This window comes from Zootoca vivipara, chromosome Z1 (assembly GCF_965207765.1).
Source record: "Zootoca vivipara chromosome Z1, rZooViv2.hap1.1, whole genome shotgun sequence".
Classification (NCBI taxonomy): Eukaryota; Metazoa; Chordata; class Lepidosauria; order Squamata; family Lacertidae; genus Zootoca; species Zootoca vivipara.
In genome coordinates this window covers 35,140,112-35,165,939 of record NC_142583.1, presented here as the reverse complement: position 1 = coordinate 35,165,939, position 25,828 = coordinate 35,140,112, and the positions used below count along the sequence as shown (strand labels likewise).

The 25,828-nt window shown below is 42.5% G+C and overlaps 1 protein-coding gene across 2 annotated transcripts; it reads left to right on the top strand.

The window, feature by feature from the left end:
* Positions 1–7,935: 7,935 nt before the first annotated feature.
* RBM46 (RNA binding motif protein 46) lies at positions 7,936–23,226 on the top strand. Of its 2 annotated transcripts, none has more exons than XM_060279136.2 (4): positions 7,936–10,774; positions 11,283–11,750; positions 12,346–13,128; positions 17,569–17,624. In XM_060279136.2, exons 1-4 carry the CDS (start codon positions 10,624–10,626, stop codon positions 17,622–17,624), a joined length of 1,458 nt encoding a protein of 485 aa, XP_060135119.1. In that variant the 5' UTR covers positions 7,936–10,623. The 2 variants fall into 2 exon arrangements, with proteins under 2 accessions (XP_060135119.1, XP_034968789.2); XM_035112898.3 differs by lacking the exon at positions 17,569–17,624 and adding an exon at positions 22,200–23,226 and having other exon boundaries at positions 10,609–10,774.
* Positions 23,227–25,828: the final 2,602 nt, after the last annotated feature.

The following is a 25,828-nucleotide window of genomic DNA, read 5'->3' as shown; positions in this document are numbered from 1 at the left end:
TTGACAATGAGACCAATCAGGTTGCAAATCATGAAGCTGCTTTATGACAGCTAATGCACTGGGAAGTGGGAAGCATGTGTCATCATTGTGTCCAGGGCCAGAGCTGCCATTAGAAGGGGTGAAACAGCCTGCACCAGGCAGCAGATTTCAGGTGTTGTAAAAAGTGTGGCAAATTGTCTGTTACTTGGACCGCAGTGCTGAGTACACTTACGTAGGCGCTACCACAGAGCGATCAAGAACAAAAAAGATCGCTTGTGGGGTCAGAGCAAAGCCCACCAGCAAGGCCTCTCCCTTGTTGATTCCTAGCAAGCTGGAGGTATTGATAGATGTCTGAGGAAACATGAATAGTGTACAATTGGGTGGCATATTTGTTATGTTTTCAGCACCACTGGAGTGTGTGTGTGTGGGGGGGAGGGGTTGGTGAGCTGGAATTTCTACCCCGGCCCCTAACCTGTCTTAAGCCGTTTCTGATTGTTCCACGTGGGACAGAAGAAGCCTCAGAATTCAATATCTGATATTTAAAACAGAAGTGCTTCTTAATATAGTCACGTTCCTTCTCATCAGTACGGTATCAAAACCCACATCTTGACATCACAACCATGCATCCCTTTATTGATGCATGGTTGATACCCATGATGTACTAGAATTTTTTAAAGCTCTGATAAAACAATAGGATAACTCCCCCCCCCTTAAAACTCATCTGGCTTGCGATTATATATATACACACACAAGCTGGCCCTGCAATGCGTTGTGGTGGCTCAGTTTGTTAAATGGAGCCTCAGAGTCCTCCTTGAGACTCCCCTCACCTTCAGAGTCCCCCTGTTTTGTGTGTGTTATGTTTACATAGGCGCATCCCTATGTCTCCCCTCCCCCTGTTCCGACCCATTACCTATCCCTGTCTCTCCTTCCCCCATCCCCCGGTTCATCCCTGTGATTGGGCCCACCCTGTTCTGACCCATGATCTATTCGCCCCCCCCCAGGCAGCCGCCCCCCCCCCCAGGCAAGGCCCTACCTCCACTCGGCCTTGTCTGGAAAGCTGAGCCTGTGGAGAGGGTAGGTTTCCTAGGTGTAGTACCAGTGTAGCCATCGCTAGAGGGCACTGGGTTACAATCTCTCCTGTGCTCCCAGCATGTACTTGCAGGTGATTTGTGAGTTCCGGAACACTGGGTTTGGGGTTTTTTACGTGGCATCAGTGTGACATCTGTCTTAGCAAACTTTATAAGATTAATCTCACGGTAGCATGGGACGTTGTGTGCAAATTTGAATGCTATCGGTCAAGTGGTTTCGGTGAAAAGTGGAAACACACCCACATGCCGTTTTTACATTTATATATATATATAGATATATTGAGCTGCTTTACACAGTTGCTATGATCTTCTCGGCAGGGGCTTGTAATCGCAATAGGCAAACTGGTGACCTCCATGTTTCGGACCATCAACTCCCACGATCCCTGGCCACCATGCTGGCTGGGGCTGAAGAGAGTTGTAAAACAAAACATTTGGATTGACTATCTTTGCAGCAAGCTGCCTGAGCATAAGATGAAGACAGTTTTAAAAAGTGAGATGGCTTAATGGTGGGGGGCTTGTAAATGGAAAACAAGTTGAAGAAGTCTAGGGCTGTGATTCATAGCTCCAATAGAACGATCTGGAGTAGATGCATAATGACTGGTGTGATCCCAACTCTACTGCTAGCACACATGGACCCAAACAATGTGAATGTGGGGCCCTTCCAACCATGCCATTCCCTCTTTTTGAGATGCAAATTTGAAAAACTTCCTGCTGTGGTCAGTTTCATTTGCATGGGAGCCTTTTTTTCCTTCTGCAAAGGAGGTGGGAAGGAGGGAATAAAACACTGACTCTGCATCCCTGATACCCACAAGCCATACAGCAACTCTGCTGGTCTCTGGTAGTCCAGATCTTAGAGTGAGGAGTGGTTGGGGGCATAGTCTAAACAGGCAACTGCTGCAGAAAAACACCATGGCAACTGGTACCTCTTGCACGTGATCATCCCTTTCTCTTTAGCATTACAACACCAAACCAGCTGGGAGAGAAGCTGCAACTTTGGATGAGCTGAAAGTCATAGCAATGGGAGGCACAGACATGCTCTCACAAGGAGACAAAGCTTGACCCTCTCCTGGTGAAACAAAACTCGATTCAGAAGGGTTTGTGAAATGAACAGAAGTTGCTGGCAGGAGCAGGGGGCAAGTGCAACGAGGACAGAAGCAGGGAGAAAGAAGGCAGTCCTCAGAATAAAGAGGAGCTTGGCCCTCCCTTCTCTTCCAGATTGTATAGTCCTGTCATCTTCCAGATAAGATAAATGGCCTCCATCAATCATCCCCTGCAGCCCTCACAGAAGCTGGCTATCTGCTTGACTCCTGAAACATATTGGCCGTCAACTGGGGGGTATTGCTGATCTGACAAGGTTCTCTTTTCTGAAAGCAGCCCCTAGGGTTTGATCATTTGCATAATGGTTTATTGTCTCCACAAAACTCAGCCCTGCTTCCTACATTTTCCCAGATGATGGAATTGAGACCAGTTATTTGGGACAAGCAGGTAATTGTCAACCAAATGGAAATCAAAATGAATTTGTCAAGGAAACAAGGATAGTCCCACCAACCTTATAATTTACTCTCCCCCCTCAGCATGCGGTAGAATCAATGCACGCCACTTCATACTCTCAATGAAAAGAAAGAGCTGTAGGAAACAAACATCCATTATTTGCAGACTTATTTTAAATCGGAAAGCACTCAGGGCAAGACATTTTGCTGCCTGAGGCAGAGAACAAGATGGTGTCCCTTCCCATTTCAGCTGAAATGGCAGTTGAATCTTGCTTTAACACTGGTGATGGTACAGTATCCTTCACTGCATCTGAAGACAGCAGGCTAGCTTAGGGTATATCTGTCAGGACATATGACACTCCCTGCCCTCCTGCCTCACTCTACCTAATGGTAGGGCTGGTCCTGGTTATATCCAACATGGAACAATTACTTATCCATATATAATTTTTATGAATCTGAAGAGTTTTGTATTGGTGTTTTAATGGGGAAGCCCATGACTCTTCAGAAGGCTTCTGAATATTAACTAGGGTTGCCAGACTCAATAGTGGACAGGACTTCTGTGCTTTTAATTGCCCTGCTCTCTTTTGAGTCTGGAAACTTTAAAAAGAAGCCAGCAGACTCTTTGTTTAATTTCCAAGCAAAGGGCCTGCTGGTTTCTCTTTAAGGTTTCCAGACTCAAAAGAGAGCAGGGCAATTAAAGGCACAGAAGTCCTGTCCACTATTGAGTCTGGCAACCCTAATATTAACTGTCGGTACAACCAAAAAAACTAATTGTTGCTCAATCCTGGCTCAAATTCCAGTGCAAATGATTGCTTTCTTCTGTGGCACAGCTTTTCAGTACAGTAATCAGGCATGAGCAAAAATGGAGGACAGCATTAATGCCAGATTCTTTTTAAAATTTATTTCTTGTGTGTGAGACTGATTAGATCATAACTGCTTCTCTTTGGTGATGAATTACAGTTCACCTGGGCTGCACTGCCTGTGTTTTGGTCAGCATTCTGTGAGTTGTTCATCTACAATGTAACAACAGGAACAACTGGTACAATTCCATAGTGATGTTCTCTGTCCCACTTGTTCAGTAGCAGAAGTTTCAAAGCTGCAAAGTACTGTTTGTACCACAGCAGCTGAAGCCAAGTCTGAGGTTTTGCACAGACAAGATTAATGGGGAAGGGGGGATCATTTATCTTGCTTTTTTCTGTGCATGAGAATCAAGATTCCAGTTCTTTTAATCATTTGCATTGACTTAAGGGATGTTTGCTGGAATGCAGGGATGGGGGACCCATGACTCTTCAGATGATGTTGTATGACATTCCCTTATCATTGGCCATGCTGGTTGAGGCTTATGGGAACAGAGATCCAACAACATCTGGAGATCCTCAGGCTCCCCATCCCTGCTGTAATGAGAAGCCCTGCCCGAGATTATAATATTTAAGGCAAGTGATTATTCAAAGAACTGAGGCCACACATGCCACACTTCAGCCCTTGCTTAGTGGCATCCTCCTGTTGAACTGAACACTGATACAGCATTATTATTCCTTTGTATTAAGGCTAACAAAATATACAGGCAATCTTCTTAAACTGTCTGAAGTTTCAATCTTCTTAAACTGTCTGAAGTTTCAGTCTGATAGCTGACAATGGTCTGCCATTATTAAGGTAAAATGATCTACCTGTGTCTAGTGACAGGTGCACATGGGAGATGTATTCATCGAAGTGAAGCTTGAAAGCAAGACACAAAAGCACATGATTCTGTCAGCCTCGTGTTCTTTTGCACTTTCTGCTGTGAACCTTATCCTCATTTTCCAGGCCATAATGCACTATAACAACAAACAACAACAACAACAAATTATTACAGCAAAAGTCTGTACAAATGCTGAACTCCCTTAAGTAGATGAGACTGCAAAGTAGGGCGGCACTTCTACTGTTTGTAGTAAGAATGCTTTAGCTAATCAATGAAATGTTCCAATGATCTAATTAAAAACTATCCCATAAGAAAAGCAAATTACAGTTGTATACATCTGTGCAAGTTCCAGAATATTTTTTACAAAAACATGTAAAAGTAATCAAAATAAAAATCAATACTAATATGCAAGATATGAATTTAAACAGAAATAATTAGGTTAACTGTATTTTTAAGAACTTCCCAAGAGAATTTCCAGAAGTTGAGACTCAGCAATTTACTAGAACATAAACGTAGGACTTAGAGATGGATCACATGCCACTGTGAAAACAATGTGTGCTGAGAGTTAAACTGTAATTACAGTGTATGAAAACGGTATTTAAAATTCTGCAAATAATATTTAAGATATTGAGTTTTTAATATCTCTGTATTTATTATATATAATGTGTGTGTAAATGTTGTTTTAAAAAGAGAGAATGTAAAGTACCTGATAAAAAAAAAAAAACACAATCACAACTTAGTTTTTCTGAATTAATACTTATTGCTGATTGCATTGTACTGGTGGCAGTGAAGCCCTGCTGCCTACATTAGTACCCTTTTAACCTTGGAAGAAACAGAAAAGAGTTTAAAACATTGTGCTGAATGCAAGTGAGATTTAATGATGGGAGTGGGAGAGAGAGAGAGAGAGAAACAGTGGAACATGCAAGCTGAAGTTGGGGTGCTTATCTGGAAAAGCAGAGATAGGTGGTGTGCTATCAAAAGTCATAGATTGCAAGGGCAGGCTAGCCAAGCAGAGCCAGACATACCCTTAGGCAAAATGCCATGACCACCTCAGGTGGTAGTTGCTGCGGGGCGGCGGAAGCACTCAATGGTAGCAGTCAGTTGTTGCTCCTGAGTTTCTAGCCATTGCCCTCTGTTGAAGGACAGAGCTGCTTATGCCCCACAACCTGACCTGGGACCCTATCTTAGCCTGCTGCCCCAAGTGCGGTGGAGGTTGCTATTCCATTCCATTCTTCCTCAGGCTGAAAAATATCCTGGGCAGGTCCTGAGGTCAGATCATTCTCACAGACAGGAGACACAGCAAGAGAGAAGAGGTGCAATTGTGTGGTGTGTAAAGAAACAATGACCCAACTGCCATGGCAACGAGATCATAGTCCTGCTTTGCAACATCTGGCAAGACAGGAAGGAGCAGCCTGGTGACCACAATGGTGTCTCACAATACTGTGAGACTTGGAACTTCTCATGGGAATTCAGGAGGAGGTGGGCACTGGTAGAAGACAGTGGGTAGGCGGAACAAATAATTCTAGTTTTGTCCCCATTCTCCTCCCTGCCGAGTTGTACATGGACAACATTGAGACCTAAAGATGAAGTGGATAGGTTGTGCTAACCCCTGAAGTGTTTGTAAGCAACATGCCAGGCAGGTGGGGACTGTCTGAGAGCAGAATGAAGTAGATGGTGCAAAGCCCCATTCATTTTTATAGACTAGCCTCCACTGGGCAGCATGCATAAGGCTGGCTTTAGAACTGTACGTAAGGACCAGATGGCAACAAGCCAAGAAAGGCAGACACTGCAGGCTGCAAGCCCAGGGAAGAAGAGAAGGAAAACAAAGGTGATGATTGCCAGCACCTTTTTGCTGAAGCTCGGAAAATGGCCACACTCCTTCTACAGTCTGTACAGGATAGGGGAGAGGGCAAGGTCAGCTAGTATGAAGTGTGTGGGACACTCAGTGGACAGCAGAGAAGGGGGAAGAAAGAGACAACTGACAGAAACCCGTAAAGCAGGGGTGGGGGGATCCTTTTTCATCCTGAGGGCCACATACCCTTCTGGGAGCCTCATGGTAATATCAGGCCAGAAGCAAAAGTGGGCAGAGCAATGAATACACATTTTACTTTGGTACAGTAGGCTAGTTTCTTCACAAAAAAGGCATTATCCAAGTTCAACATCACATTCCAGCCAGGCAAAAATGCTCAAGGAAGGAGGTGAGGTAATACTGGTGAGGGCTTTGGCCGGGGGAGAGAGTATGTGTGGCCAGGGAAGAGTCCCAAAAGAGACCTGGAGGACAGCATTTGGCCCACAGGCCTGAAGTTCCACATCCCTGATGCATGAGGTGAGGCCAGAGACACAGCCAAAGTAAGGCACTGAGGATTTTGAGCAGGGAACTCTGTCTCACTCGGTAGCTTCCTTGCAGAGAAAACTGCTAATCTCTGCTCCACCACCACCACATAGGGCTAGATAAGCTACTGCAACTTTCAACACCAGCAAAATGTAGTGCTGTGAGGACCCCACTTGGCTTTTGATAGCTGCTTTCTTTGGGCTTGGCTGCTCAAACTAATTTCCTGCTCAGTACAGGCTGAGCTGTTATGGAGTACCTGGGAGCTGTGCTGAACAGCTGGCCTGCCTCTTGGCTACCAACAATCCCATCCCAGTTCTGGTGATGTGACCTGAGTGTCCCACTGCCTCTGGAAATAAGCTGTGGTGGGGATGGCTTTTTGCACCATTATTTTACCAGCCAAAATGTTGGCTGCAGGCCTGCAACTGAGATTCATTTCAGTAGAATCACACATAGGCATCATTAACTTCCCTGGGCTGGAGCTATTAACATTTATTGCAACTGTTTGATTGTTACCTGGAAGGTAAATATACTCTTTAATATCTTTTCAGCTGTAATGCTAAGCTGTAAAATGCCTGTTTTTGAATTTCTTCGTGCATCATAGGAATGCCTGGAGGCCAAACGGTAGCCTGGTGCCACATTGACTACAGTTCACAGTTAGTGAGGAGAGAGTTTAACCACCAGCCAAATCTGGGCTTAGCCAAGTGTTGTGGGAGCAAAAAAAGCGGCAACGTAAGCCAGAGTGAGGGAAGCTTTGGCCCTTCAGACTACATTTCCCACCATCCCTGGCCACTGGTCATGCTGGCTGAAGGGAGTCAGAGTCCAGTATGTACCTTTCCTTGCTTATGGGTTTGTTTTGTAGTGTTAATACACAACATGTATGACAAAAAAACCCTAAATGCATACAGAGCACCAAAGGCTCCCTATTCCTCTGTCAGCCACAGTTTGGCTTACCGTGTTGTGGGAACCAGGCCAGTGTGCCTAGCTATGTTGCATCTTTCCCCGTTTCCTTGCAAGCCTTTGTGCGGCCCCACTAAGCTGCTCACACTTACTTGGGAGTAAGCCCCCCCCCCCAATATGGAACCTACTTGCGAGTAAACGTGCCTTATTCAGCCTATGAGCTGGCAGCTCCCTTCCCATTGGCTGCTTCTGGCCATCGACGAGAATTATTAGACGGGGCAGGCGCGTCCGTTGGGATTTACAACCGTCTCTCCTCCTGCGGGAAACCGCGCGCGCCGCACGCCCCTCCACCTCTTTAAAGAAAGCGAAAGCTCCCACCTGTCCCCGTGCCGCTCCGCCGGGGTTCAAGGGCTCCCATTGGCAGGCGGCGGCCGTCAATCTTTGTAAGGCGGTCACGCGAAAAAAGCAGCCGGCGCAAACTCAGACGGCCGAGTGCGGCAGATGCGCGTGTGCCACACGGGTGAGAAGGCGTGGTGCGGCTTCGCTTGTTCGTCCCGTGTTCTCCCCCCCCCTCTCTGTACAAGAGAAGGAAGCCTTATTTCCCCCCATCCACCTCCGTCCTAGGCGGTAGGAACCTGCCTGGGCGACAAGGTGGTAATGTGAGGGGGCTCAAGGGGGTTCCTGTCCTGCCGCCGTCGGCGCTGAGCTCCTTTCACATTCGCCGCCTCTCTCCTCACTCACTATCTCGGTTTCTCAAGGGAAGGGGAAGCGGTCTTTCGTGAGGGCTTGGGAAAAGGGCCCACAGAAGGGCGGGAAGGGGAAGGGCGAGGGCCCGCGGAGACGTTCACACGAGCTGGGCGAAGCGACGGGCTCAATTCGAACAGTTTCGAAAGCAGGCCGTAGAAACGGCCTTTCTCCATTTTCTCGCCTTTCCGGAAACAGAACCGAGGGAGCCCCGGGGTTTAAAGCAAACCACCCTGAGAAAGAGCCGAAGATAAAATGGGAAGGCAGGGTAGAAACGGGAGCAGCAGGCGAGCCGGCCTTGCCTGCTCTCCCTCGCACCCGCGGATGCGGCCTGTAGGCACTGCGTCTGATCCATCGCACCCCTGTTATTGGTTAAGATTGGTCCCCCTGCCTATAAGGTATTGGGAAGGGCGGGCGGTAGGCCGAAAGCCTGAGGTCCAAACTCCCCGGAAGTTTTGCCGCTCAGCGTTGTTGGCAGCCTTAGACTTGCGCAGCACAGAAGTCTCGATTTGGCCATATCACCGGCACATGGGACGCTTTAAGGTCTTGCCCCAGAAACGCCAGGTTTTTGAGTTTCTGTTGGGGTTGGTGCCGGCATTAGCTCCTGTTCGCGGGAGCATCAGGGATCTGGGTGGCGGTGGAGGCTCTCTGAGAAACCACCACACCCAAATCTTGAAAATAATGTGTTTCGGGAGCACTCCTAGTAAAAGAAAACAAACGCCGCCTCCATAGAAAAGTCATAAGGTGGTCTTGAGTTTCATATTAGAAGCCATGGGGTTAGTGCTCCCCCCCCTCCAAGTACTGTAAGTAAGTACTGTAAGCAAGTAAGTAAATAAAAGTAACTGAGTACCTGACCCCTGACCCCCATGCCCATGTTAAAAGCACTACTAAAATTGCGAATGTGTGCACCAGCAATCTAGAAATATTTGATACCATGTTCTTTGTTAAAATCTGGCAGTTTTTTGGGGGGTAGAAAAATTTCTAGTGCAGTATATTTCTCGTGGAAATACACCGTTTTCTGTGCTTGGCACAAGGGGCTCGTCAGTATCCCTCTCTAGGAAGGATGAGGTTTGGGTCTCGGAGAGCCCCAATAAAACAAAATGCACTGTTTCATAAAATGAATTGTTCAGTGCCATAATTTTTCCTTAAAATCTTCAGAGTAAGGAAAGTGCATGCTACTGAGTTGTCATGTTTTACAATATTTACAGGTATTTCAAGAAAAACAATTTCCAAGTAAACATTTGAATCAGTTTGAATATATATATTTTAATCACATTGTGCATTTCCCCCTTCCTAATAAGAGACATTATTTGACTTGCTTTTGGGAAAGTTTTTTATATAGTATGGAGAATTGAGCGAAGTATGTATAATAAACGTAAGTCAAACATGCTAAATTGGATCCTAGTTGAAAATCTGCATATTAAATCTGTGTTTTAATATGGAACAGACTCCCTTGGGAGGTGGTGGACTCTCCTTCATTAGATGTTTTTGGCACAGGTCAGATGACTATCGGTCACTGATGCTTTAGTAGATATTATTGCATCGCAGGGGGTTGGACTAGGTGACCTTCGGGGTACCTTCTAGCTCTACAGTTTCAGAGAATCTCTGCTTAGCAATATGTGTGCACTGGGAATCCTGGCTTATAACAACAACAACAAAAAAGGTTAGCTGCAAACAAGCCAACTTCAAAGCTAGTTAGTTTAAGCTGAGATCTTTTGAAATAAAAAGTAAGCTCAGCAAGTGCTCCTTGCCACGTGAGAAGGGAAAGGGACTACTGAACCCAACACTTTATCTTACCAGAAAATGTGGTTATTTGCATTAACAACAAAAATTGATTGCTAATCAAATAGTTCTTAGCACCTATAAATGGTTAACTGTGTTTCAGTTCTGTTTTGGTATTTTAGCTTCTTCCCATTACAGATAATAGCTTCTAGATGAAAGAGGGAGGATCACATTTGAAATAAACAAGAATTACTGAGTCCATTTAGCTGTTTATAAAAGCATTTACAAAAGCTTGCAGTTCATTACACATGCACATTTATCTAAAGTAATTCTGCTTATGCACTAATAAAGCTAAAACACTATAAACACTTAAAACATTTTGTTTCACTTTACTAGTTTATATTATATTCATATAGTGTTTTGGGGTTCAGGAATAGACTGCATAAAACCATACAGCATGTACAGTACTAAAATCCACATTAAAATAGATGCATAACTTAAAACATGATCCTGGAAATTAGCAAGCATATATAGATATATCACGAATTTTCTTTGAAATATATCAGGTTACTTAAGCATGTAACTGATTTTCAATAAAGGTTTTTCAATAAGATCTTAACATGAAATAAGAAACTGCTTTCTGTTTAAGCAACACTATGAACATTCTATCAGTTTGCAGAAGACATTACAGCAATGAATGAAGAACACACAGATGTAACAAATGGGTGCAGTAAAGTCAGAACTGGTACTCAGAATGAGGCTGCCTTATTGGCTCTTATGGAAAAGACTGGCTACAACATGGTTCAAGAAAATGGACAACGAAAATTTGGTGGACCTCCACCGGGTAAGAAAGCAAACCTGTGTGTTTTTAAAACGTTAAGCTTTGGAGTGGGAGTGAGGGAACATCTTTTGAATTAATTTGTGTAATGTAGGTCAATTTAACATTGACTGAGAACTCTGTAGTTAGTTTTTCAAAGAGCCTAGATCCCTTTTGTGCTTAATGTTACAGGAAACTATACACTTTCTATAATTTGACCCATCCCAGCTTAAGATAAAGTAACTGGATTCAAGTTGATTTATTCCTGTTTGTTAGACTAGGCTATAATTCTGACCATATTTTGAAGTAAATTCAATTGAAATCACTAACTAGCAGGATGGGTTAGGGGAATAGAGCTATTAAACTATTTTCAAACTCCATTAATAAAACAGATATTTTACCCCATCTGTTTATCATACAGGAAACAACAAATTAGAAATTTTCTAATGTGTTAAGACATGTATGTTAAAGTTCTTACTGGGAATGTATCTTGTCCCATAGCATTTGTAATAATGTGCTGAACAATTTTTTTAAGGTTGGGAAGGTCCACCACCACCTCGAGGCTGTGAAGTTTTTGTAGGGAAAATTCCGCGTGATATGTATGAAGATGAACTAGTTCCTGTTTTTGAAAGAGCTGGGAAGATCTATGAATTTAGACTGATGATGGAATTTAGTGGTGAGAATCGTGGATATGCATTTGTAATGTATACAACCAAAGAAGAAGCTCAGCTTGCCATTAGGATCCTTAATAATTATGAGATCCGTCCTGGAAAATTTATTGGTGTTTGTGTAAGTTTGGATAACTGCAGACTATTTATTGGAGCTATTCCAAAAGAAAAGAAGAAAGAGGAGATCTTAGATGAAATGAAAAAAGTTACGGAAGGTGTAGTAGATGTTATTGTGTATCCAAGTGCAACTGACAAGACAAAGAATCGTGGTTTTGCATTCGTAGAATATGAATCCCACAGAGCTGCAGCTATGGCACGAAGAAAATTGATTCCTGGTAAATCTTTGTTTTTCATATAAAGTGTAAACATATTCTTTTCAAGCACTTCATTCCTAGATATGGACTTCACTAAGAGCCAACCTTGATGAGATAGTGGCAGGTTCTTGTTCCCTAGCCATGTAGAAAGCAAGGAGTGGTGGATCTGATTAAGAACAAAATGGGCTGATTAAGAACATAGGTGAGGAATGCTAAATTATCCCCCGGCTACAGTTTACATTGAAGCAATGTAAGTCCTTCCCCCCTCCCCACTTTTGTTCTTAAAATTGGACCACCATTTCATACCTGTTAGTCAATTTGGGTTTTTATTATACTGATCTGCCATCACAGCCAGTTCGGCCGTAACATACTCAAGTGGGAAATGAAGAAATGACAATGAGCCTTACATAAAGCAAATTTGTGGTTTTTTTTTGCTCTCTCCTGATTTGGTTCCCTGCAAATCAACCACGATGCCCCATCCCACATATGTCAGCCTTCAACCGTTTGGAAAGGCTTTTGGGGGTTGTGGGGTGAAGGGAGAAGTAGAAGAACATTCTTAGGTAACTATGGAAAATGTTAAAAATTGATGCATTTTCATTTCATTTTTCTTTCATAGGAACATTCCAGTTGTGGGGCCATACTATTCAGGTTGATTGGGCAGACCCAGAAAAAGAGGTTGATGAAGAAACCATGCAGAGAGTCAAAGTATTATATGTTAGAAACTTGATGATCTCAACTACAGAAGAAACAATTAAGGCTGAATTTAACAAATTTAAACCAGGAGCTGTTGAGCGTGTAAAGAAACTTCGAGATTATGCTTTTGTTCATTTTTTCAACCGAGATGATGCAGTTGCTGCTATGTCAGTAATGAATGGGAAATGCATTGATGGAGCTAGCATTGAGGTAACACTGGCCAAGCCAGTAAACAAAGAGAGTACCTGGAGACAACATCTGAATGGACAAATTAGTCCTAGTTCTGAAAACCTCCTTGTCTTTGCAAACAAAGAAGATGGTCACCAAAAATCACTACCGAAGCCAGCCAGCCTCCCAATTCGACTTAATGGACAGCACAGTCCAAGTCCTCCTGAAATTGAAAGGTGTACTTACCCATTTTTTCCTGGAACAAAGCTTACTCCAATTAGCATGTACTCATTAAAATCTAGTCATTTTAGTTCTGCAGCAATGCAGTTAGATTATTATTGCAACAAAAATAACTGGGCTCCTCCAGAATATTACTTGTATTCAACTACAAGTCAAGATGGAAAGGTTCTACTAGTGTACAAGATTGTTATTCCTACTGTTGCAAATGGATCCCAAAGTTATTTTATGCCAGACAAACTCTGCACAACAGTAGAAGATGCAAAAGAATTAGCAGCACAGTTTGCACTGCTACACTTGGGTAAGCTCTTAAAATTTTTATTAGTGTTGTGGTTCTTGGTGCTCATTATTTTAGTAGAATGAATAATTAATCTAAAGCAAATAAGACTTCATAGTGGCCCCTGGTGATTAGTAACCAAGCTCTATGGAAAAGCCTGCATTTTATACTCCAGAGATACTTTAGAATCTTTTACATACACCAAGGGATGTAGAGACTTTGTACTTTTTGCCTCAGAATGCACCTGTCAGATACTCAGTTTCATCTTTAACTGTCAAGCAGCAGCATGCTAGAGAACAAGAATACATTTAATCTTCAGTGTAAATCTGATTTTATTTGTTGTTTTGGACCATATTCATCTATGGTATCTTTGCCTTTAAGATTGAGGCTTCTAGTTTTATTGAAAAGGCAGTGGCAGTTAATTTTCATTTCAATCACATACTTGCGTTGGGGGGGATTGCAGAAAAGAAAAATACAGTAAAGTTGTTTGGGGATGGAGTTACGCAAGGGGATGGAGTTCCGCAAATGCTTTAACTTTTCTCAGGACTTTGGGAGGCATTTACTGTCCTTAGAGATGTGTTTGTCAAGCACCAGCATACAGCCCTTGGACTTGAAAAAGTTTCTCACCTCTGGTTGAAGCTATGAGTGGTAAAATATTTTCCCAAACCTCTTCACCTTTCCTAAGCTCTTTTTATTAGCAAATAGTCACTGTTTCCAAAAGCTACCCACTTCCTTTGTGAAAAGGACTAATTTATAGTTGATAAGGCCTTAGAGGTTGTAAAATAAAGGGTTTGTGAAAACTCAACCAGGAAAAGATAAAGCATGATTGAGGTCACATCTGCAGGAGAAAGTCCTATCCAGCTACATGATTAATGTTCCAAATCAGGAGATATGTCAGGCGGGTTATGAATTAAATTATTATTGCCCAGCACTCTGCATATATGCAGTTGCACATGAGTTGATTGCGCACAAGTGGGAGGATGCCTGTACAGCATTTATAATCTGAGGGAAGTCTCAGACTCAGTCAGCTGCCAGTTTGGATTCCCCCCCCCCCCAGTTGATTGTACTTAGTTCCACCTTAGTTGTTTAAGTACTTATTACTGCCCTGAATTACCTTTCCCGCCCAAACCCATTCCTTTTGTATTATTCTTGGATCCAATATTGCATTGTTTCCCACATTTTAAGACACCGTCTTATATTAATTTTACTCAAGAAAATAAGCCTATGGCTTATTTTCAGGGGGTGTCTTTTTAAAAAAATATTATTACTGTAAGTACCCCTCCTTACCGCGGCCAGCACTGCTGCTGTTGGGTCCCGCTGGCTCAGGGCGCACAGCAAGGAGGACGCCTCTGGCCAAAGGTTTAAGGGTGTGTGTGTGTCGGGAAGTTTCATTTGGCGGGGGGGGGGGGGGAGTTGGAGGCACAATTTTCCTCCATTGCAGGGCCTTCGTGGTCCCTTCCAATTCCACAATTCTGTGAAACCGGAGGACATCATAGTCAATGTTGGCATATGATAAAGGTGACCCTAAGCAAACCAAGCCGAGAACGGATGGCACAGGCAGAAAAGTCCCTCCTCCCCTCCTCCCCTGACGCTGCGGTAGACCTGCTGGCGGTGCTGAGCGGGGGCCCGAGGCCGTAGAGCATGGCTCGCACAGGTGGCTGTAGCGGGAGCGCAGGGGCTGCCGTGGGGCTGAGCTGCAGCATGTGGGCGTTGCTGCTGTTGTTGCTGCTGCTACTGCTGCTGAGGCTGGTGCCGGCGGGGGACATGCCCCCGTGCCTGTGCCCGTGGCGAGGGCGCTGGCCGGCTCGGCGCGCTGCGCCCGGCTGCTGCGCCGCACAGAGCACCCGATCAAGGAGCCGGTCCGCAGAGTTAGCGTCCAGCAGCGCCGCACGGAGCATCGCCTCCTCAATCCGGCATGGCGCTGCTGGGCGCTGACTCTGCAGACCGGCTCCTCGATCTGGTCCTCCGCGCAGCGCTGATCAGCGCCGACCCGACAGGCTGCCAGATCAAGGAAGCAGCCTGCTGGGTCGGTGCCCAGCACCAGATCGAGGAAGCTTCCCAGGGTTGGGGGGGGGAAGAAAGAGGGAAAAGGTGTCGGCGGGGAGAGAAAATGTGCGAGTCCTCTCCCCTTTCTTTCCTGCTTAGCCGGCTTGCAGGCAAGCTGAAGCAATCGAGCCGACGTCTCTAATGACAGAACAGCCGTTTTCTCTCCCTGCCGACACCTTTTCCCTCTTTCTTTCCCCCCTCCCACCACCCTGGAAAGCGACGGAGGCGAGGATCAATTGCTTTGGCCCGGGGGTTGCCATTTTACAGGAACAAACGTGAAAAGAAAAAAGAGGCAACAAGCCCGGTCAGCGGCGTCTCCCTCCCTCACCCAAATGGAACTTCCTGACACCCCCCCTTAAACTTTGGCCAGAGGCGTCCTCGGGCCCCGTTCACACCTTCACTGCTGGGCACCGACCCTGCAGGTAGACCTATGTCTTATTTTCGGGGTATGTCTTATATTTTAAAAATCTTAAAAATCCTGCCATGGCTTACTTTATGACTACGGCTTAAAAAGGGGGAAACACGGTAGTAGCCTCCTAATTGACTTGCCTGGTGTGACTTTTACATGACTGAAGTATTGTACTGTACAATATGGTCTGGCTGGTGAGGTTTGGTACTGCTGTCTCTGCCGACTTCTTGTAACCAGCAGTTTTAACAAAGTGAATATCCTAATTCTTAGTGCTCAGACTACACATTCTGTTGGATATTTTCTACTCCTGTATTACAGGGGTTACTATAATGTAATCTTCAGAATCCATATCAGTATTATATGCCTAAACTCTATTGCACTTCCTGCCAACTCAAAGTTCAGGTTAACTTTTATCAATATAAAAGCTGGTATTTGAGAACTTTCAGCACAGTAGCTATAATAAACACTCCACTACCTTTTCTCAATCTAATATTGAAAACTTTACAGATGATCTGTTTCTTTAAAACATCCTATTTGATATGCCCCATTTGTATTTTGCTGCTACTTACCATTCAGCTTTTACATTTAAGTACTAATAACATTAGGGGCGCGGGTGGCGCTGTGGGTTAAACCACAGAGCCTAGGGCTTGCCGATCAGAAGGTCGGCGGTTCGAATCCCCGCGACAGGGTGAGCACCTGTTGCTTGGTCCCTGCTCCTGCCAACCTAGCAGTTTGAAAGCACCTCAAAGTGCAAGTAGATAAATAGTGGGAAGGTAAACGGCGTTTCCGTGCGCTGCTCTGGTTTGCCAGAAGCGGCTTTGTCATGCTGGCCACATGACCTGGAAGCTGTACGCCGGCTCCCTCGGTCAATAACGCGAGATGAGCGCCGCAACCCCAGAGTCAGTCACGACTGGACCTAATGGTCAGGGGTCCCTTTACCTTTACCTTTTTACTAATAACATTAGATTATTGAAAAATGTCCCAAGTTTGGAAACACAATTTAAAATGCTGGGAAGATGCTGCGAAGGGAGCTATCACAGAATTGTCAGTTATTGGTAGATATGGAAACCAACTTTAAATTATCTGTATTAAAATGTAAGAAGATCATGGGTTATACTGCCTCAATGGACATGTGAAAGTTTATAGGAGAGAGAAATAGTAAACATTTTCCCTGTGCCAATATACCTGAAAATAAATACAAAGTAACAGATAGGTTTCCTTGTATAAAAGGGATTTTTTGTTTGTTTGGCAACTATGTCCTGTACTAAAACAAATCGGAGTCTGATCAAGTTTATAATCGGCAAGACCCCTGTATTTAGATCTTGTTATTTTAGTATATGTTATGCAAATCTATACCCTGTGACTTCAGTGTACAGTGGATGCTTGGGTTGCGAACGTGATCCATGCGGGAGGCACGTTCGCAACCCGCGTCTGCGTGGGTTGCGATTCGGCGCTTCTGCGCATGCACAAAGCACAATTTAGCGTTTCTGTGCATGTGCATGCGCCGAAACCCGGAAGTAACCTGTTCTGGTACTTCCGGGTTCAGTGTGGAGCGCAACCCGAAAAGACACAACCTGAAGTGGCTGTAACCCAAGGTATGACTGTACTAAGGAAGCCTCTAGATTGCTGTTAGTTAGAAATGAAAGAGCTCAGTACTTCTGGAACTTATGCCTTGAGATCAGCTTAGCTGGCATATTTGTGAAGATGTATTTTGCAATGCCAACATAACATAACAGTATTGTACTGCATAATTTTGTGACGGTTGTTGATGCATGAGTTGGTGCCCTTTTTCTTAAAGTGTGTGCTAGCACAGGAAGATTGGGGGTTGTTAATCATAACTTCAGTGTGCGGAAGATCAGTGTCCTAAAGTGATTGAGAACTAAAAAGTTACACATACATAACAAACTGAAAATGCATAGTCCAGTTAATTAAGTTCCAGAATTCCATACACTTTTGTTAGGATTAACATCACCTTGAAGATTGTTACATTCTGTCTCCACTGCTTGCAGAAAGGGTACATAACCTCCCCAGTCTGGACCTGTGTAGGAAAATTTGGAGAAAGTAAGCAGGTAAGTAACTTGATTGAAGAAGAAAAAAAATGGGTCAAATTCATGCCTGGCTAAACGCTTGGAATTTCCCCCGGAATGAAATTGCCATTTGCAGAGAAATAACTTGTGCTTCGATTATGGCACTTTTATTTTGAATGTTGCATGTAACTTCAGTAATTAATCCCCAATAGTAAAAAGTCACAAATTCTCCTCCATTGTAAAGAGTGATCAGGGTATATATTTAACTATTGGCAGAAATAATTATTTTTTCCTTTCATTTTTTTTAATGGCACAAGGAATTTCTGTGTGACAAAAATGCTTAAATGAGCCTTACTCTGAGGATTACGACCTCCTTAAGTTACATATAAACTAATTGATGTTTTAATACTGTTTTTTCCTCTTCCCCATACCACCCACTGATATTAAAATGTCTTCTACTGTTCATAAAGTTTTATTTATTGTGACTCCTTTTGCTTCTTTTTTGTCTCACCCCCAAAATGCTGATTTTACTGTCACACTAAATTCTTTCCCTTTTCATGTCACATTTTTATCTAGATTATGGCAGAAGCTTATGCATATTATTCATGTTTAGCACCTAGTATATTGTTAGCATGCCTATAAATAATGTTGATGACGTAGTCCCTGTGTTTTGGTTCATTGAGCTTTAAAATATATGTTGAAAAATAAATGGCAAGGATTATGAAGTCCAAGGAATGAAGTTGGTCTGAACCTGTGTACTCTACTTTAACTGGAGGGCTGCAAATTAAATCATTTCTAATCCCCCATGCCCCCCCCCCCAAATCCTGCCTAGTTTAGGAGAGTAGATATGCTAGCCTACTGTAGCAAAACAAGCCATTATATTTATGCCACTTTAAAAGACTTAAAACAAATTTATTGTCGATGCAGGTTTTAAGAACCATAGTAAGGTATAGCGTTTACATTTTCCTAATAATACAGCCATGTACAGTACTTGTTTTTATTCTGAACCGATATGTAACTCTGCCAAGTCATCTAGAACAGTGGTTCACAACCTTTTTGGTACAGCAACCCACAAGTTCACATTTCCTTGGTATGGTGATCTATAGCTTCATTGTCACGTGAATTTTGGACCTTAGGTCTTCGACAGCCATCAGCTTTGTGCATTTTAATGTCAAGTTTGCCTATTTTATAACCAACAACTTGGGGCACCCAAAGACAAATTTACTTAACACTCCTATTAATGTGCAATTTGTTGAAATATTTATAGTATATTACGGATTCCGTTCGACTTCCAAGGTACTTACAAAGTTTTTCTCATCTTTGTTTATGGGAATGTCAGAACACCCACCATCCGGATTGCAGGATATTTCTTCAAAAACTATAAAAATGCTTCTATAACCATAACATAAACAGTGTAGGGCCCTATCTGTACTATATGCTTAAAGCAGTATTATATCACTTGGCTTCCCTCAAGTAATCCAGGAAACCGTTTGTTATGGGTCCTGAGAATTGTTAGAAATCCCTGTCCCCCTATAGAGCTACAATTCCCCGAGTGGATTAACAACGCAGGGAACTCTGGGAATTGTAGTTCTGTGCAAGGGGAATGGGTTTTCCTAACAACTCACAGCACCCTTAACAAACAACAGTTTCTGGGGGGAACTGAACTTTGGGGGAAGCCATTAGTGTCAAACGACGCAGGTTGTGCTGTGGTCTAAACCACTGAGCCTCTTGGGCTTGCTGATCAGAAGGTTGGCGGTTTGAATCCCCGCGACGGGGTGAGCTCCCGTTGCTTGGTCCCAGCTCCTGCCAACCTAGCAGTTTGAAAGCACGCCCAAAAAATGCAAGTAGATAGATAGGTACTGCTCCGGCGGAAAGGTAAACGGTGTTCCATGCCCTGCTCTGGTTTCCAGAAGTGGCTTAGTCATGCTGGCTGCATGACCCGGAAAAACTGTCTGCGGACAAACGGCGGCTCCCTCGGCCTGTAAAGCGAAATGAGTGCCGCAACCCCAGAGTCGTTTGTGACTGGACTTAATTGTCAGGGGTTCTTTACCTTTACCTTTTATGAGTGTGAAAGTGATGTAATACTGCTTTAAATGTAGATGGAGCATTAGTTATAATGCACTATAAATATTTGTTACTGTTTTATTCATGAGAAAGTCCATTTTGGCAAGTAATAGTGGCAGTGTATGCGTACATTGTGGCCTACTGTCACCTGATATGCCGTCATCTGCCAGGGAGCAGTTTCCAAGCATTCAAATGTAAGACTTTAGCCTTTCTCTTTGTCAACATAGCATTCCAATACAGTGGTACCTCGGGTTACGAACACGATCCGTTCCAGGACGCAGTTCGTAACCCGAAATGGTCGTAACCCGAAGCACCATTTTGCACATGCGCAAAGCGCAATTTCCGCGCTTTGTGCATGCGCAAACCGTGTGCTGCTTCTGCGCATGCGCAGAATGCGCACACGGCGAAAATACTTCTGGGTTTGCGGACTTCGTAACCTGAGGTGTTCGTAACCCGAGGTACGACTGTATGCCAATGAAACAAAAAGTTGTAAGAGGTGTTCATTGTTTCAGTTAAGGATTAAAAGTAAAAAATTATTATTTGGGGTTTACTTATAAACTTCATTTGCACAGGCGTTGCAAGTTGCAACCCATAGGCTGGGAAACACTGTTTTAGAAAATAATATGTTGGCTAAAACCAAGGGTACCTTCATACTGTTCCTTTTATGGTGTTGAGAAAATAATGTGGCTTATTTCGGCTTGTGTTATCTTGGAAGGCATAACTGAGTGGGGAAATTAAGAATTTTTGTTGGTCAATCATAAAATAGAAATTTAATTTGTTTCTAAACAGTATTGAATTTTAAGTTGCACATGCTGGGAAATTATTTATAGATGTGTTTTTAGCTGTTTTCCTTTGAAAGGCTTGTTGCAGTTCTGCAAGTTACTATTAATGTATTTGCACAGCAGCAATAATACTTAAATTGTTGTAGGCATATACCAAGATGCATGGTAGTTAAATATTGGCTAATTGGTGTGATAAAAAGTACTGCCACTTTCTTTTTCTCTGAAACTGATTCATTTCTAACTTGTAGATTGAGTCTTAAAGGCAAAGATTAAAAACTTGCTAAGGTTGGACTCTTGGAAAGCTATTATTTAAAACGCTTCAGTGTGGCAGCATGATAACTCTGTTTCTGCAAAATTAAAGATGCAACTGAAATCTATAAATGAAATTTCTGTTAGGCAGGGGCTAATTAGACATTATATGCAACTATGTGAATAAAACACTGAAGGCTTTCTTACTATAAAATATTCTTTTGAAAGGAGGCATCTCTGTTCCAAATCTGATTTCAGGTGAGTTTAACCTTCAGAATGAGTTTCTGATCATTCAGGAGGAAAGATGCTGATAATTGGGAGTGAAGAAGGGCAGAGGGAGGGCTAAATCTCTTCCACTCCATGTTCCCACGCAATCCCAACAAACAGCTTAAAGATTTTATCCTAAAAGGCTTGCAGGGTTTCTTTTTATGCATTTCTATATGGTTAATTAGACCCTAAGTGCCCAGTATTTGTAGCTGTTGTTGTTTAGTCGTGTCTGACTCTTCGTGACCCCATGGACCAGAGCACACCAGGCACTCCTGTCTTCCACTGCCTCCCGTAGTTTGGTCAGACTCAAGTTGGTGGCTTCGAGAACACTGTCCAACCATCTCGTCCTCTGTCGTCCCCTTCTCCTTGTGCCCTCAATCTTTCCCAACACCAGGGTCTTTTCTAGGGAGTCTTCTCATGAGGTGGCCAAAGTATTGGAGCCTCGGCTTCAGGATCTGTCCTTTCAGTGAGCACTCAGGGGTGATTTCCTTCAGAATGGATAGGTTTGATCTTCTTGCAGTCCATGGGACTTTCAAGAGTCTCCTCTAGCACCATAATTCAAAAGCATCAATTCTTCGGCGATCAGCCTTCTTTATGGTCCAGCTCTCACTTCCATAGCTACTAGGAACAAAATTTCTGAGCCATCTTTTAGTGCAGGCACCCCCAAACTGTGTCCCTCCAGATGTTTTGGCCTACAACTCCCATGATCCCTAGCTAACAGGACCAGTGGTCGGGGAAGATGGGAATTGTAGTCCAAAACATCTGGGGGGGCCGAAGTATGGGGATGCCTGTTTTAATGTAACAAGATATGCAGTTTAGTATCCTACATCTTCATTGTGTTTGTCCTTTTTGAGGCTTGAAATGTATAGATAGTTGTTTAGCTGAAGGACAAAGCATGTAAGCTCCTGTCTCCGCTTGTAATGCTGTACTAGATGGCACCACAAAGTCTTCATTAGGGACATCCAGGGGACAATCAGAGTTCCACCTGATAGTTCATTTTGTACAGTACAAGCAAGACAAGTAAGCTCTCTCTCTCTCTCTCTCTCTCTCTCTCTCTGTGGCCCTGTCATACTTTGTTTTAGAGAGCTTTGGCTCAAAGTAGCCCATGTGTATAGGTAGTCTTCAGTGCTGTTGGTGAGCAGCAAGGTTTTGAGTGAGGAATGTGTAGGTTTTATTTCTTAACTTTTGTTGCTTAATTAAACCTCTGTTGTACATTCAAACTTAACTCAGATTATTATTGTTTTTTTACAGACTACAATTTCCGTCGAAGTTCAGTAAATAACATTTCTCCAGTTAGTGCTACTCTCTCTTCTGGAACAACCAGCATGTTACCATATACATCCAGACCATATTCTTATCCAAGCTACCCTTTGTCACCAACAATTCCACTTGCTAATAGCAACCATGTTGGACAGCGTCTGTATATCTCCAATCAGGCCTCATTCTTTTGAAAAAAGAAAAAGCTGGATGAAAATGGAATATGTTTTATTTTATTTTAAATCTAGAGTGTAGTTTTAGTTTTAATCGGGTCCACGCAATTAGTTTTGGTGAGTTAACTTTATCCATTTTACAGATTGCTTATAAATTTATTGAATTTGTGTGAAGATAAAGTTTCAAATGTGTTTTTGTTTGGCAAGAATGGGATTCTTTCAAACGTGACATAGTATTCCATGCCTTGTCTAATTGTAGGCAAGGGAACCCAAGTACTATTTTTTTTAAAGTAATTACTTTGCTGAATGGTAGCATTAACATATTTTAAGTGCCTACAAATGTTGGTTATAATCTTGTTACCAAGGATCACACTTCTTTTCTTTTCTCTTTTGGAGATGGGAAACATTATTTCGTTAAAAAGCAAAGTATTATGTAAGAAGGAAATGATACAGATGAGAGATTTATTTTTGTAGAAAAAGAAAAACAAACTTAACTCCAAGTGAATGCCTCTAAGTGAATACCTCCAAATTTGGCTTCACACAAATAACTTATATACTATTGTGGTCCTTGTAAATCACTTTGCATATTTTAGTTGCATCATAAATATTTGTTTTATTAATGAAACAAATTATTTTGTGTTAATTTATCCAGTGTTTACATTGTTAAGCATTATTTGTTAAAGGTACTGTTCTATTTGCATGTTGTCATGTTTTTAATGTTTATATCATGTGTTTAATTCCATACTTGAATGCAGACATTTTGACATTAAATTCTTGCTGTATAAAATACTAATGAGATTTGTCTTTAATACGTAAAGTAGTTGTCAGTAAATTTCAAATCAGTTTATTACCATGATTCTGCCCCCTGTGGTGTTGAACCAATAAGTTAACTGATTAAAATGTGCATATTGCAAACCACCGTATGAAACTGCAAATAAGGTCCAATTTATAAGTTATTAGAGTGGATTCTCTGTCGTCCATTCAGTTGCATGCTGTATCACTAACGTATAGATACCAAAATGTGGATGGGATAAAGGGCATTGTTCTTTCACCTCCCATCTTGATTTCCAAATTTAGGCACTGGGAGGGTTAAGGCACCTCCTTGTCTACCTCTGCTCCTCTTCTCCCTATTACCCCCTGCTCTGAACCTGTTTTTCTTTAAAGAGCGTATAAATATAAATAACAACATATGTTGTGCAATATTAATAATAGTTGCTTCTCAATGGAGACAGCATACTTACTTTGGACTGTAGGTGGCAGCAGTGTGCTGCATGAATGGCTTCTAGAGTTTATTTACATCTTGCCTTTGGAATTGAAAATATCAATGTGGCTAACAAAGGAAATAAAAAACAAATGGGTCTAACGAGCTATGGAAGGGTACTTTACTCTCTCTTAGTTAGTTAACTCTTAGTTAGATAACTAATTCCAAACCTCCATTAGTTATCAAACACTACTTTTAAACATACAGTGTTGTGTTGAACTTCTGAAACATTTGCTGCTACAAAAGGAAGCATCTAATCAAATTCTGAATGTGCAAAGAAATTGTCAGTTGTAGCATGAGGAAAGTTGTATGGTTGCATTATAGCAGTCTTGCCTGCTCCCTGTTAATATGGAGAGCATTAATTGGCCACAGTGCTATGTGTCTTCCAGACCTGTCCCAAACTTTGAGGAAAAAAGCACCTAGGCAGATGTGCCACAAAGCCAAGATAAGCTGCTGCTACCTGGTATATATTTTAATATTAATTTGTATCTATTTTCAGATCATGGGCATAATCCAGGCAGAGCCCTCCCCCTGCCTCATTGCTAAATGCAAATGACCTAAAGTTAAGAAATTTTAGTAAATTGGATTATTTTTTCCTACTAAACTCAGTGGAACTTGATAATGATTTATTTTGGTTGGCCAATGCTCCATAGTTCCAAACGGGGGAATTTTTTTAGTCTGTAACTTGAATTTGATATTTGTGAAGATGCATATTGTTTAGAAGTAGAATTTCTTTCCCACTAGAAGCAATCTGGCTTGTTTGTCAGCACAATGTATATCCAATGTATTTCTCCTCTGGGGAAAACCAAATGCATGAATTTTTTTTTCATCTGAAGAGAATGCAAAATAGTTCTCCGGTTTCAGGCTGGCATTGGCTACAAATCAAAAGCAGATGTTTTACTGGTGAGATGGACAGGTTCTCTTTGTTAATGCTTACCCACCAGTTCAGTGCTACTTCGACTAATCCCCAGACTGATGTAAGTAAATGTGGATTGCATTTTGAAAGCACTACCGGTAACTTGACTCTGCTGAACTTGGTACTCTGTACTAAGGAAACCCAGGGAACAATGCTTAGAAGACATGGAGTAAGCTCCCTTCACCTAATGGCATGAAGGTTTTTATCCACTGATATGTAGAGAGCCATGGGATAGTGCTAAGATGAAAAGGATAGTGAAATCAAGAAAATAACGTGCAGTAAAGCCTTATAAATACAACTATAAAACTTACTGGAGCTTCTTGTTTGGAAAGAAACCTCATAATATTTCAGCAACATTACATTTGGAAAGAAAAAAAAACCTTAAAGTATTTGAAAACACTAAGTATCTGAAGAAGTGTGCATGCACACAAAAGCTCATACCAATGACAAACTTACCGTAGTTGGTCTCTAAGGTGCTACTGGAAGGATTTTTTTTATTTTGTTTTGAAAACACCAGGGTTGAGATTTAGTTTGATTCGTGTTAATCTAGCATTACTCATCACAGCCCACGTTGACAACTTCAGGCTCCTTGTTTTGTAATGCAATACCGAAAAAATTGAGAAGTTTGTTTCATGTTGTTCATATATGGAACTTTTCTGTAGTGTTACCAAAATGAAACATTCAAATCCCACTGGATGATATCCTGGTGCAGCTGCCTGTCAGTTTTCACCGTGGCACAGTGGGATTTCCTATCCCCCAATAGCCCCCAGCACACACACTCCAAATATGTTCTTGAGCTTTAGAGGGCCTTTCGAGTAGATTTCAGGAGGATGGGGGCAGAGAGGAAGGGGAAGGCCCTTTGTGCAAGTTGATGTCCATTTGCGCAAGGTTAGATATTTATGTATTTGTTTGGACAGTTACTGCCTAATTACAATTGCCTCTTAAGCGGTTTACAAGGAACACATTGAACATAAAAATGGGTTAAAACTATAAGATCAGAATTCAGTCAAAATGCCTGCTGGAATAAAAGTATTCAGCAGGAAACCTGTTTGAATTCAGCTGGAAAGGAGTTCCATAAAAGGGCCTACAGGCCCACAGTGGTAACCATTTCCTCATTGCAAACAGACTTTCCAGACTGTAGGTTCAGCTTTTGTTGCTGCTGTAGCTTTTCTGACAAGATAAAGATGGTCCCCTCCACAACATGCCTGAGATGTGGTTCAGTTTTCTTAAAAGCTGGCTGACTGATTACACCTCCTATCTCAAGAATAGTCAC